At 55.2% G+C, this 12,966-nt stretch overlaps 1 protein-coding gene across 11 annotated transcripts in view; it reads right to left on the bottom strand.

The window, feature by feature from the left end:
• Window positions 1–5,538, bottom strand: part of AMN (amnion associated transmembrane protein) — a 31,777-nt gene extending 26,239 nt beyond the window's left edge. For 3 of the 11 annotated variants that reach the window (XM_068947113.1, XM_068947110.1, XM_068947117.1), the window contains exons 1-4: window positions 5,070–5,211; window positions 4,647–4,917; window positions 396–514; window positions 222–266 (exon numbers count right to left, since the gene is read on the bottom strand). In XM_068947113.1, coding sequence (XP_068803214.1) covers window positions 222–266; window positions 396–514; window positions 4,647–4,689 — 207 coding nt within the window. In that variant the 5' untranslated portion in view covers window positions 4,690–4,917; window positions 5,070–5,211. Of the gene's footprint in view, window positions 1–221; window positions 267–395; window positions 515–4,646; window positions 4,918–5,001 lie in introns of all 11 variants that reach the window. The other 8 variants (XM_068947121.1, XM_068947122.1, XM_068947119.1 and 5 more) reach the window with 8 other exon arrangements.
• Between the last annotated feature and the right edge of the window lie 7,428 nt (window positions 5,539–12,966).

The following is a 12,966-nucleotide window of genomic DNA, read 5'->3' as shown; positions in this document are numbered from 1 at the left end:
ATTTCCACGCACACAAAAAAAACGCACAGACACCGGACTGACACGGGCTGCCGTACATCTTGTTTCGCGCCCCGGCCCAGGCGTTCTCCGCACGGCGGATCGGGCTGAGGAGCAACACGTCAAAGTCCGCGCGGGAGGGAGGGTTCCCGCACCGCCGCGTCACTCAGCAGCGTTCCCGGCGCCCCCCGCAGCCCGCCCCGGGCCCCCGGCCCCAGCCTTACCATGTCTGTCACGCTGTGGCCAGACTTGACAAGGACCGAAATGACCTGCAAGAAAAGCAAAAAAATAAAAAGGATTCGGTGCGTTTTCCATGAGCAGATAGATAGGGGATTTTTCCAAATGGCTAATGTTATTTTGGGGGGAAATAAATAAATAATAAAAAAAAAAGCAGATACCTTGTCCCTCTCAAAATGAATCACATCACTGGCACACGGGACTCTGTCTTTATCCCAGTTGGAAGCGGTTTCGAAGTTGGTGTTTGGAAGCCACTGTTTGTACACAGCAACGGCAGCAGCTGGCAGAAGCAAGGAAACCCGCTGTAAGGCAGCGCTCCTCGAGCGCCGCGCGGCAGCTTCCCGGCCAGACCCGCGGAGAGCGCCGCGTCCCGTGGTTCTCCTAAGGTCACCGGGCTGACGGGATTTTACAACGGCTGCAGCCTGGGCCTGGACACCGGTGAAATTCAGCTTGGGGTTAATTAATGCAGCTGGGTCAATCAGTGCACAGCAGAGAAATGCCCTGACTCGGTCTGGGCTAGGACTAGAGGACGGGATCCTGCTGCACCCACCTCCCCGTAGGCTCCTTCCCACCGCCTGCCCGCCGCGTTGGTACCGCTGTCTCCAGCAGGGCAGGGCTCTTGCGGAAAACCCGCCAAAATATTACGCTCATGCTTAACGCCCCTAGGAATAATAATAGCACCGTGAGTCCTAATCACTGGAGGTGCCAGAGCTTGCAGAGTTGCCACCCGTCAGCTGAGCCAGGGTGAAGCAGGGCTGCGATGAGCCACCCGACTGGGCTGCGGGCAAGCCCTAGCTCAGCACCCAGCCCCGGGGGATCCCGAGCGCCGGCGCTCTCCGCAGCCCCTTCGCACCCTGCGAAGGACCAAAAGGAGGAAGAGGGCCCGACTACCCACCCAAAACATCCAGCGTGACCAAGGGAGCTGTCCCTGGCCTTTGGGGGACTGACACCCCGCTGCCGACGCCTTGGGCCGTTCCCGAGGAGTTGCTACGCCAGCTGGACGGGGCAGCCACTGCACAGGGTGTCTTTGCAGCCTGCTCACGTGGGTGTTTCAATGCATTATTTTACACAGCCCCCTAAGTCATGCAATAGGACGTCCGCCCCTCGCCTGGTTACAGGAAACGCCGCGCTCGGAGCAGCGCGCACGGCTCCCGGACCCGCGTGGGCGCTGGCCGAGGAGCAGCCGCTCCTTAGGCATCTCCAGAGAGTGACACTGCTGTGGCCTACGTGAGCAGCGAGGAGAAAGGTGGTGACCCTGCTTACAGCAGGCTGCCGACGGGAGCTGGGAAAAGCTCTTCACGCGTCCCGCTCGGCGACGTCGTCCCCGCTGCCTCACCTCTGCTCCTTCCCGCGCTCTGCGGGGAGAGGCGGAGAGAGCCCCTTGCTGGGACGCGCTGCAGGATCGTTTGGCCTCTTTAGGCCACATCTGCGGGGGGTTCTGCCTAGGAACAGCCTCTGCGTGTTTCCAGTTCAGCTGAGTCCCAGGCCTCCCCTCCTTCCCGAGGCCTCCCTGTGCAAGGGATTTTTTTGGTTAGGTGATGTTTTGAACCCACCCAGGTGGAAAGGATGAGTAGGGGATAAATACTTCACAGGTAGAGACAATGGCAGTAAAGGCCTGCAGGCAGTAGACAATAATAATATGCGACCAGATATCTAAGCTTTAAGTTCAGTGGTTTCTTCTGAGATTGGGACCTCAATACACTGGACACTAACAAACAATGCAGAGAACCACTCATCCTTGGTGTTTCTAGCAGGCATGAAGCCAGCAAACAGAGAGCCAGCAGGGCCATGAGGATGGGAGAGGAGAAGAAAAGGGATTTCCCAGAGCACCTGAAGTGGGCACTGCACGTGCAGCACAAAAGGTTGGCTGGTTCATGCATTTGGATCTGATGGTCTCCCACTGCCTGAGGCAGCACTAGGTTGGCTGACTCCATCTGTGCATCCTTTCCTCTGCCCTACAAACCCACTAGCAGCGCACTGGAAACATCCTCACAGAGGGAGTTAAGAAAGAGAGAACAGAGAAAGACGGTTGGTTGGGGAAACAGAGGTCTCCTCATCGGCCATGTCACTGGGGCTTCCTGGGACCATGACAGTGCGTTGGTGGCACCTGCTTGTAATCCCCAGCAGCAATAGCCCTGCTTATTCACGGGATCTGCCATTGCTGAGGTTAGTTTCCACTCTAACCATCTCTGTTTGCGCAACAGCTTCCGAAACGTGCATCTCCAAGCCTGACATTTCCCAGGCCTGGCTTCCACCTGAAGATGAATCTCAAGCAGCCTGAATTAAACGGCTTTGGGCAAGTGAGTTATGAGAGAGAAAAGAGAAAAAAAAAATCTTTGCTGTTCATATGGTTCATCTTTTCCTTATGGAACAAAAAAAAAAAAAAAACAAGAGACAAAAGACACAGCAAAATACAAAGCTGGTTCTGGAGGGGATGGGGTAGTGGAGGAGGAGAAAAGCGGCTTTGGCACTGGAGGTCAGTGGTGCTCCAGTGGGAGAGGGCAGGGGGAGAGGGGAGGCAGAGATGGGGGCAGGACGGGCCGCAGGGACGTCCCACCTCACCTTCTCCCTGCTACCCCACCGCCCTTCGTCATCCCTGTCCCCTTTTGTGGGGAGGTCCTCTCCAGTTGGACTGCCACGTATAACACTGACTTTCATTAGTGAGGAAAGAAAGCAATGGGAGATGAGAAAAGGCAAAAGCGATGGGGTCCAAACGGCTGTGGGTGCTAGAAGAAGGTGCAAAGGAGAAAGTCCAGCCTACTAGTGTAAATGATGGGGAAGAGATTTGTCTTGTGTGCGCTAAGTAGGCTCTGTGGAGGCTTTATCTGCACGTAATAACCTCTGGAGCATAATTGCACATTTGCACTGTCTGACTCTGCCAGGGGCACTGCTGAGACAATTTGTTGTATTTAGCCACGTCCAGACTAAGAGAAAATGATGTAATTTTAACCTGAGCCCTAATGTACAAACAGGCGCTGGAGTCGGGGTGTGTGGTCCGAGAGGAGGGCCGAAGATCGTTTGGAGCAGAGGCACTTCCTCAGCCCCACACCAGGTGAGAAACTTGCCCACCAAGCCTACTGAAGGCAGGGCCTTGTGGAGGGTGGGAGATGTCCACCCAAAATAGCTGAAAAACCTTTTGCTAATAGCAGTTAAAGATTAGAGAAGAGCTGAGGCCGTCTGCATTTTCAGTGCTTTCTTCGTTTGTCAGTCACTAAATAAAGACCTTTCTGTTCTTTGACAAATGGTTTTTACCACGTAAAGCGATGCACGACCCGCCTGGAGCCCCGGCTCTGCCCTGCCCAGCCTCTCCAATCCCCTGCAGCACTAGGGCTCTTCCACCCTGAGGCTGAAAAGCCAAACTCAGACTGTTCCCAGGCCCCCCAAGGGAAAGGCCTGACCAGCGGGAGCCTTCACTTTGGCCTGACGCCAGGCACACAATCTCCCCGAACTCAACAGACCTGAGTGCAATTTCCTGTTTCCCTCTGGCTGAGCCTTTACGTAGAGCAAAACCGCCCATTGCGTCCACTTTAAAGCTCCTCGGGAAGGAAAAGGACCCTGACAGCTGTAAGGATCAGACCCAAGGAGCTGCTTTCAGAGTTAAGGAAGGCTGTGGCCACAAAAGACTTGCTACCTTGGAGTCAAAAAAAAAAACCTTAACGTAAAAGCCCTGGAATATTAATTGCAAGTTGTTCTGCCCATCCTACGGCTGTCTTGTGTCCTTCCAGTCGCTGAAAGCCAGGGAAGGGAGAGGTTAAAGCTCCAGCAGAAAGCCTTAGCGGCCCCATTGCGCACACGCATCACGTCCCCACCAGTTACTCGCAGCGGCTGCACGGTGCGTTGTCAAGCGTGCAGGCGTGCATAGCAGAGAGGGCTCTGTGAGCTGGCTTGGCTTGGTCGGCATCAGCACAACTCGGACGTGCACAGCGGCCGGGGGCTCTGGGGCCGGGGAGCTTAATCTGTTGCTGCCAAAGCTGTGCAAAGCTTTCTTCCCATGCAGCTGTACTGATGCATTCCTGCACCTTCTACATCCCTGAAAATATCAGCGTGCTATTTAATCAGCCTTGTCTCCAGGGAATCACAGTCCTTGAACATCAAAGCTACATTCATATTCAACAGAAAATGGATCCTGTGGTGCAGAGCTGCTGGCTTCAAATAAGAGCAGAAAAACCTGAGTGGCAGAGGAGCAGCAAGTGTGAGATATAAATCACAGCCTGAGTGCCCAAGCTCATTCTCCTTCCTTCTCTTTGTCCAGCTGAAAATGCATTTTTTCCATTTGCATTACAAAATACACCTTGAGTGACAGAGCCGACAGCTCTGCTCCAAAACAGGATCGCCTAAAGTGCACCTGAAATGGCAAAGTCATTGACCAGTCACCCATGTTCTCCATTGCCGTTGGCCCTGGGTATACTCACCAAGCAGCTGCAGAAAAAGGAGGAGGAAAAACAGGCTCTTCATTTTGCACTCGCCTTCACAGTCTTGGCCCTGGCTGGACCTTGGACTGCCTGGAGGCACGTGATGGGCTCAGCCTGGAGCTGTCTGCAGGGAGAGGAGTAAATCAGCACCGGGATGCAGGCTTCCCCAGTGGGAACCAGAGCCTTGAGCAGTCCCAAAAGGTAGTTTGCCGTTAGCTCCTTTCCCAAGCTCTCCAGTTTCTTGGCATCTGTGCAGAGCTTAGAAAAGCTGCTGGGGAAAGAGACAGGGAAAATGAGATTTGCGGGACCTTCCCGCAGCCCCAATTCACCGAATTAGTCACTTCGTCATTCACACCTCAGTTCCTCCCTTGCATCCCCCTTGATCGGTTTGGGGGTCTGCCAGAGCAACGAGAGCAAACGCACCACGTTCAAGTCAGACGTCGTTACTGCGGGCCGCTCCCCCCTCCAGCACGCCTGCTACCTTATAATTACTAATAATGGTCTCATTGTATTTTCAACTAGCTCGCTCAGAAGAGAGCAGCTCCCAGCGACGACTTGTAATTGTACTTTGGACACCAGCTGATCTGCTTGTTACGCAGCGCGTGCCATCGCAGGGCTGCCCGAGCCCCGCGCCGCTCTTGTGGAGGCCGTCAGAGGCCAAAGGTGGCAGCTGGCACAGGGTGAGCAAATGTGGGAGGAGGAGGAGGAGGAGGAGGAGGAGGTGGAGGTGGAGGAGGAAGGCATCCATTCAGAGCCCCCAGCAGCTCTCTGCATCCACCCGCCGGCCGGGGGGGTGGAGGGAGGCAGCACGCAGGTCCCCGCTGGGATGCCTCATCTCGCCCAGAGCAAGCCGTGCAGCGTCCTCACGCCGGAGTGGGGTCCCGCCAGGCACCGCGTCTGCAAGGAGAAGGACGGCAAAGCATGGACGGGGGCCAGGGCTGCGGACCGGCGCAGCCCACTGACCCACGGGCACGGCTTTTCCCCACCAACCCGCTCCCAGGCAGGGCATCCCACGGGCCGTGGGAAGGGAGGCGCTCGTGCTGCACCGTCCCAGATGTCCCCACCATCCCCTCGACATCTGTGTTCTTAAGAAGCCATGACGACTACAGCTGGGTATTTTCTCCTCCCTCCTTGTCTCCCTCCCCAGGGCTGGACAAGGAGGGAGGGCAGCCCAGCTGTCACCTCCCGGGAGGAAGGGACTGTGTCTCAGCCTTTGCTTTTGTTCTCTGCAGACCACCGTATCTGCAAGGGGAGGGATTTCGGGACAGTGCAATAGTGCCCCACAGCCAGCTGTTGCAACATGGCCCCAGCCAGCCCTGCTCACGGGGAGGCTTTTGGCCAGGCCAGCACCAGCGGAAAACACTGCGCTGGCAGCCCCGCTCCCTTCCCTTGCTCCAGCCCCAGTGGCGCGGCAGGCGGAGGGGGGCAGTTTTCCCCTTCTGGCCCCCAAGTCCACCAGCTCTGGGGGAGCCATGGCAGATGCAGGCGGTGCTGCCCCCGCCTGCGTGCGCACGTGAGCACACACGCGCATGCACACGGGCTGGCTTCCTGCAGCCCCTGTGTGTTGTGAGTTGGTGCTCACCAGCCTCACGACTGGAAGCTTCTCCATTTGTTTCCTGGAGGAGATGGACCCTGGGAAAAAGGCCGGACGGGCAGATTTTGTAGTAGGTTGCCAAACAGCCCATGAGAAACATAGAGCTGGATTGCTGGGCGGGGAATGGGGAATGTAAAGTAAGGCACAGGGGGAGAATAATCCTAATTTCATATATAAAACAACTGGCTCGGAGCTGACCTCCTGGAGGCCACTCGGGAGCGAGAGGGCAAAGCGGGGCTGTAGACAGCTTGGTGAGAACAAGTTGCTGGAGCTCAGTAGCAGCCAAAAACAGCAATCAAGTGTTAGGAAAGGTGAGGAAGGGACAGAGACCAAAGCAGAAGACATCACCACGCTGCTGTACAAACACGCGGCACCTGCACACTGCAAAAATTTATCCCAGAGCCCAGGAGGAGGCTGGAGAAGCGCTTGGAAGGGATGCGAGGAGGCAGAAGTAGAGGGTACAAACTGCAGCGGGCTGAGCTGAGAGCAGGGAGCACTTGGGACGCCCCATCCTGGCCGGCTCTGACCACTTCCTGCCCTCTCCCGCAGGACGAGGAGCTGGACCCGACGGGCCTCTGCGCTGCACCGCCGCGGCCCCGCGTCGGTGAGCAGACACAGCACACGGGGTCGCAGCTGGCAAACCCCGGGGGGCAGGGAGCGGGGACCCTTCGCTGCCGACGCCTCTGCCTCCCCAGACGTGGTGCCGTTGCCCACCTCTGCCGTCAGCACCTGCCTGGGAAAAGCAGCCACAGCACCCGCTCCCCAGGAGCGCCCCAGCTCGGCCCTGGGCATTTAACTCCGCAGAGGAAGGAGAGATGCGGCCTCCTGCCCCATCCTCTCCTGTGCCGGGGCGTGCAGCCCGCACGCTGGCCAAGAGGAAAATCTTATCGGCGACAGCTCTCTGCCTGGATACTAGCCAAAATCAAGTCAGTGTTTTCCATGGAGGGAGCTGGCTGCCAAGAGATGTCCTCGAGGTGAAAGGCTCCCTGTCTCATCACCACTCGCAAATCTCACCCTGGGGACTCTTTGGATGAATGCTGGCTGCAGTGAAATCGCCCCTATTTTAATAGGCAAAGAGAGCTGGAGAGGATAAGAGGACGCTCAGCAATAAAAGCTTGAAGAAAAGACTGCAGTGAGCTAAGGCCAGGGTCCACGCTTGTCCATGGCCTCAGCATCCCTCAACGCAGCTGCAGCTCAGCACAGGGCAGGCAGCAGGGAAAGGAAAAACCGCTCGCCGTGCCAGTCCCAGCAAAGCGCCCCCTGCGCCAGCCTGCCCAGCCTTCACGGCAAACCCGGCAGGACTCACCTCTCCCGGGACATGCTCTTAACCTCACAAGCTCGGCATTTCAGGGGATGCCTCAGACACTTATTTTTACCACTTGTCCACTGCAGCCCCTGCCTTCGAGATGCTGTTTACGCCAGCCGCTCGGGCGGCGCGCAGGGACTGCCCAGGGACAGGAGGTGACTCTGCTCTTGCTGAACAGAAATACCAGCAAAAACCTCTGTTCCTGGGGGCGGCTGCTCATCGCCGCGCTGTTCCTGGGACTGGGGGGGCCAGAATACCCCGGCGTTTGCTATGCATTTCTCCCCGGGACCGGAGCACGTGGGCATCTCAGATCCAGCTTTTGTTGATACTAGAGCACCAAGAGGCGCCGAGCCTGAGGAGCGGGCAGGCACAACAGGAAGCTGAACAAGAGTGAAATTTGGGTCAGGCAGATGCAGAGAGAGAAACAAAGATGAAAGGAAGCAGGAATCAATCCCCAGAAATGAAAGCTGCTGCTCTAATGCGGAGATTAGCACCTGCTGCTCCTCGCCACCAGCCCGCCCCGCTGCTCTCCAGCATGCTCCACGGACGCTGACTGCCCACAGCACCCCGGCGAGGGGGAGCATGTCCTCACCACGGCGAGGGGGAGCATGTCCTCACTGCAGAAGGGGAGAAACGTACAGCACGTGTTTGACTTGACCTTCCCAAAGCCAAATTATAAACTTGGACCAAAGCCAGAAATACTAGAGCCTTTAGCCATTCAACAAAGCTGCCTCTTAAAGTCCATCAGGGACATTTAGGTGCCAGGGACATCGAAACTCTTCTCTCCGCCCAGAGCAGCCACAGCCTGTAAGAAAAATAAGCAACACAAGGCACTTCTCCCACAGGAGCCCTCAGCCCAGGCACGTCCTCCATTGGAAACCAAGCCCAACGCTGCGCCCATCAACGTGACGTGCTGACAGCCGTGAGCACCAGGCCCTGCAGCCGGTAACGTGCGCCAGGCTCGCTCACGCGCCGCGGCGCTCGCCGCAGCCGTTCCAGCTGCCAAGCCTCGCTAATAACACCGTCCCTGGAAAGTCATTAAGCACATGGAAAAAATCTTCTGTGATAAAAATATTAGGCCCTGCGGCCTCAAACGGAGACAAATCAGAGCAGACACGGCAGAGACGCACCAAGCGCCAGCTGGCTCCAATCCTCCCAGTTGTAGAAGCTCCCACCTCACGGGATGCCGGTGAGCAGCACAGGCCGTGGACACCTCACCGCGTCTTGGTGCCCATCCTGTAACTGCAAGGACACTAGGACGTTCAAACGAAAGAGAAGAGAACAGACTCTAAACCAAGGGCTCCATAATCGTGGCAGGCATGAGAGCTGTTTTGGACTGGTACAGATCTCAGCAAAAAGCTACCCCTGCTCTCAGTGGCAGCTCCTACTAAAAGCAGCTTGCCAAGGCTGTTCACAGGGCATGATCATAGGTCTCTCTGCACCCAGCCATGATTTATTTGTGACTCTCCTTGGCACAGCGTACCATTGCTTAAGCTTTGGACGTTAAGCTAACTAACCCTTAACTATTAGAAGGAAATGTCCTCTAAGGTTAGGCAGCCCATGTAACTGTTACCACCTGGTATCTCACACCTGCCCTCAAAGCAGCCAGCTACTAGCTGTGATCAGATGGAGAGGAGTAACAGCCCAGGTGGAAATTTTTCCATTTAAGAAAATCACAGAATCACAGAATCACAGAATCGTTTAGGTTGGAAGGGACCTCTGGAGATCATCTAGTCCAACCTCCCTGCTCAAGCAGGCTCCTCTAGAGCATATTGCCCAGGATCACATCCAGACGGCTTTTGAATATCTCCAGCGAAGGAGACTCCACCACCTCTCCGGGCAACCTGTTCCAGTGCTCTGTCACCCTCACAGTGAAGAAGTTTTTTCTCAGGTTCAGATGGAACTTGCTGTGGTTCAGTTTCTGCCCGTCGCCTCTTGTTCTGTTGCTGGGCACCACGGAGAAGAGGCTGGCCTCATCCTCTTGACACTCCCCCTTCAGATACTTGTACACGTTGATGAGATCCCCTCTCAATCTTCTCTTCTCCAGACTGAACAAGCCCAGCTCTTGCAGTCTTTCTTCAGAGGAGAGGTGCTCCAGCCCTCTAATCATCTTGGTAGCCCTCCGCTGGACTCTCTCCAGGAGTGCCATGTCTCTCTTGGACTGGGGAGCCCAGAACTGGACACAGTACTCCAGGGGAGGCCTCCCCAGGGCTGAGGAGAGGGGCAGGATCACCTCCCTTGTCCTGCTGGCAACACTCTGCCTAATGCACCCCAGGAGACCATTGGCCTTCTTGGCCACAAGGGCACACTGCTGCCTCATGCTTCACTTGCTGTCCACCAGCATTCCCAGGTCCTTCTCTGCAGAGCTGCTTTCCAGCAGGTCAACCCCCAGCCTGTCCTGCTGCATGCCGTTCTTCCTCCCTAGGGGCAGGACCCTGCACTTGCCTTTGTTCAATTTCACGAGGTTCCTCTCCGCCCACCTCTCCAGCCTGTCCAGGTCCCTCTGAATGGCAGCACAGTCTTCTGGTGTGTCAGCCTCTCCCCCCAGTTTAGTATCATCAGCAAACTTGCTGAGGGTGCACTCTGTCCCTTCCTCCAGGTCATTGATGAATATATTGAACAAGACTGGACCCAGGACTGACCCCTGGGGGACACCACTAGCCACAGGCCTCCAACTTGACTCTGCGCCATTCACCACAACCCTCTGAGCTCGGCCATCCAGCCAGTTCTCAATCCACCTCACTGTCCACTCATCTAGCCCACACTTCCTGAGCTTACCTAGGAGGATGTGATGGGAGACGGTGTCGAAAGCCTTGCTGAAGTCCAGAAAGACAACATCCACTGCTCTGCCCTCATCTACCCAGCCAGTCACTCCGTCATAGAAGGCTATCAGATTGGTCAAGCATGCTAAAGTCACAGGCGCAACAGCACGTTCTATGCTGGCACGGGCGATCCCTGGTGGCAGAAGAGCCGCACGCCTGTCCAGGAGAGCCACGGCTCTAAGTCACGGGGCTGGTCGGAGAGCTAAGGCTGCACGTTCAGTCAGCCCACCACAGCCAACCCGCTTCGGGACTCCTCACTGATTGCGGAAAACAAACTCGCCCTGCTCTCACATGTCCCACAAATACTAAAAAAATGAGACTAGGCTCACTGAGAAATGATTCTCCAGGACCTCCTTCCCCCACAGCGCGTTTCCTCGGCAGTCCCAATGCCGGCACGTGGTGCCCGTTGACTGCCAGGCCCTCGCTGAGCGCCAGCACCACCAGGCCTGGGCCTCTAGCAGTTATGCAGCTGCCTTCTCCTTGGGGGAACAGTGAGGCGAGAGAAGGTGCCAGGAGGCTTCACAGCTGCCTGCTTTTCCATGCTTAGTTAAAACAGCCAGAAAGTCTCTTTCCCAGAGAGGCTGCATGCACCTGAAAGGCAAACCAACAGAGAGGGAGGAAGGGGCAATGCCCGTCTGTGCTGGAGCTGTTTCCCCTTCCAGCCATCACCAAGCCAGGAGCCAAGATGACTATTAGGGAGAAAGACGTCCACACTGAGGTGCACCCAGTCCATACATTCCTTCTGCCTGTCTGCACATGCGAGCAGGGGTTACCCTGCAGTGCAGCTGTGAAAGACTGGCCATGAAGGAAGGCTTTTATTGGCCAAAAAAACCAGCAATTTGGGCTATAATTGCCTAGGCATCTAAACTAAAGATATCATGGCTACCTTCCTTCCGCCATGCCCACCAGAGGACTGCTACACAATAGCCTATATGGCTGTACAGTGCTAGCAAGGAATTGAGGTTATTTTGGTGTTCTCAAATAGTGTGAAATACAGAGGAGCCAGCCAGTGCTGGACGTAGTGTCACTGAGGGAACGTGGCACATGGGGATGGGGTACATCTCTCCAGCTTCCAGGGCCAGAAGCCTGAGAGCAATGGAGAGAGCTGAGATATCGCTGAGAGGACAGAGGGAATAGCAAGTTTTTACCTTGCGAGTAGCTGGAGTTCCTCAAGACACATTGTCTGTCCACATGATCACTGGCAGATGGCTTTCCCTCTGCGCTCCGGAGCCAGGGCACCTGAGGCAAGCAAGGAGAGAGGCTGCAGCCCTTGCTTGAGATAAGGCCCACAGACTTCTCTGGGGAGGTCCTGGAGCACTTTCTCCGATGTGGAAGTTTAAGGGTCATAAGCTCTTCCAAACTATCTCTGTGGAAGAGCAACATTTGCGTCTGGGCAATGCTGAAGAAGCTATTTTGGCTTCAGAAGGAAGAAAAAGATGCCAATGGCCATGATTTCAGCCCTGTCTAGAACATGTACTCATACCTGCTTCTTGTTCTGTTGTCCCAAGCAAGACAACAAGCAGCCTTCTGAACTCAGACAATAAGAAGCAGTTACAGAACCAGAGTACTGCGCCTAAACTCCTGCATGCAGATCTGGGAATCCGAGTAACAAGCCCTGTTTTTAAAAGCGCTGAGCATCCTGCCAGATGCTATAATCGGCCCACTCCATCCAGTCCCCATGCTTAGATAAAATTTCTTTTATACTCTGAAAACTAACAGCCCCTTACTACCTCCATTTTCTACCCCTTAAACAGCTGCTAAAAGGGAAATATCTAGCAAGGGAACAGTTTAAGCCTTGTCTGTATTCCAGCTGGTTGATGGCATCAGTTACACTGAGAGAGGTGTTTCAGCAAGCTCTCCTAGAAAGATGCCATTTTTTACCTGCCAGGGCTGTTCTAAATAATCTCCTCTGTGGGAGCTTCTGTGTTGGCACAAAGTGGCAATTCAGTGTCCATAGCAATGTCTGCAAACAACTCGTGTCTCTAATCACCACAGCTATGCAGTTAAAACACAAGTTTCTGCCAGCTGTAGCAGGTAGGACAAGTTGTCACCAAACACCTCTTAATCCATTTTACAATACCTATGGTGAAAGTCATTTCCTCAGCTTCTCTCCCGCGTTTGCAGGGATGGCCCATGGGAGTTCAGTGCTCCCGCTGTCTCCACATTTGGGCCATTTTCTGTTCTTAAATGACTGCACTAGAGCAGGCCAGTGGTGTCCAAGATTAACTACTGACAGATGTGACTCTGGTGGCCACCTTAAAGGATCAGAAAGCTGGATCAACTCACTCAGTCTCTCTGCAGTTGTCAGCTCAGAGCAAGCTTTGGGGCCTCCTCTTCCCCTGCACTGGTAGGCGCTGGCATATGCCAGAGCTGCTGAGCAGCAGGACAAGTTCCACAGGCAAGGCAACAGCACCGGAGCTCCTGTGGTCCTTGGTATGCCCCATTTTGTCTGGGCAATACTGGTCTTTCTAGGGCAATATGACATTACAGCTTGCCTTATCAAGGGTATTTCTATACTCTAACCTCTTCCACGTTTTCTTCCAAGCCCAGCTTCTAGAAGAATAATAGCCACAACACGACCGATTTGCTGGTTTGCTT

The sequence above is a fragment of the Struthio camelus genome, chromosome 5 (assembly GCF_040807025.1).
Source record: "Struthio camelus isolate bStrCam1 chromosome 5, bStrCam1.hap1, whole genome shotgun sequence".
NCBI classification, from domain to species: domain Eukaryota; kingdom Metazoa; phylum Chordata; class Aves; order Struthioniformes; family Struthionidae; genus Struthio; species Struthio camelus.
The sequence above is the reverse complement of the archived record's forward strand: the minus strand, read 5'-3'. Positions and strand labels throughout refer to the sequence as shown.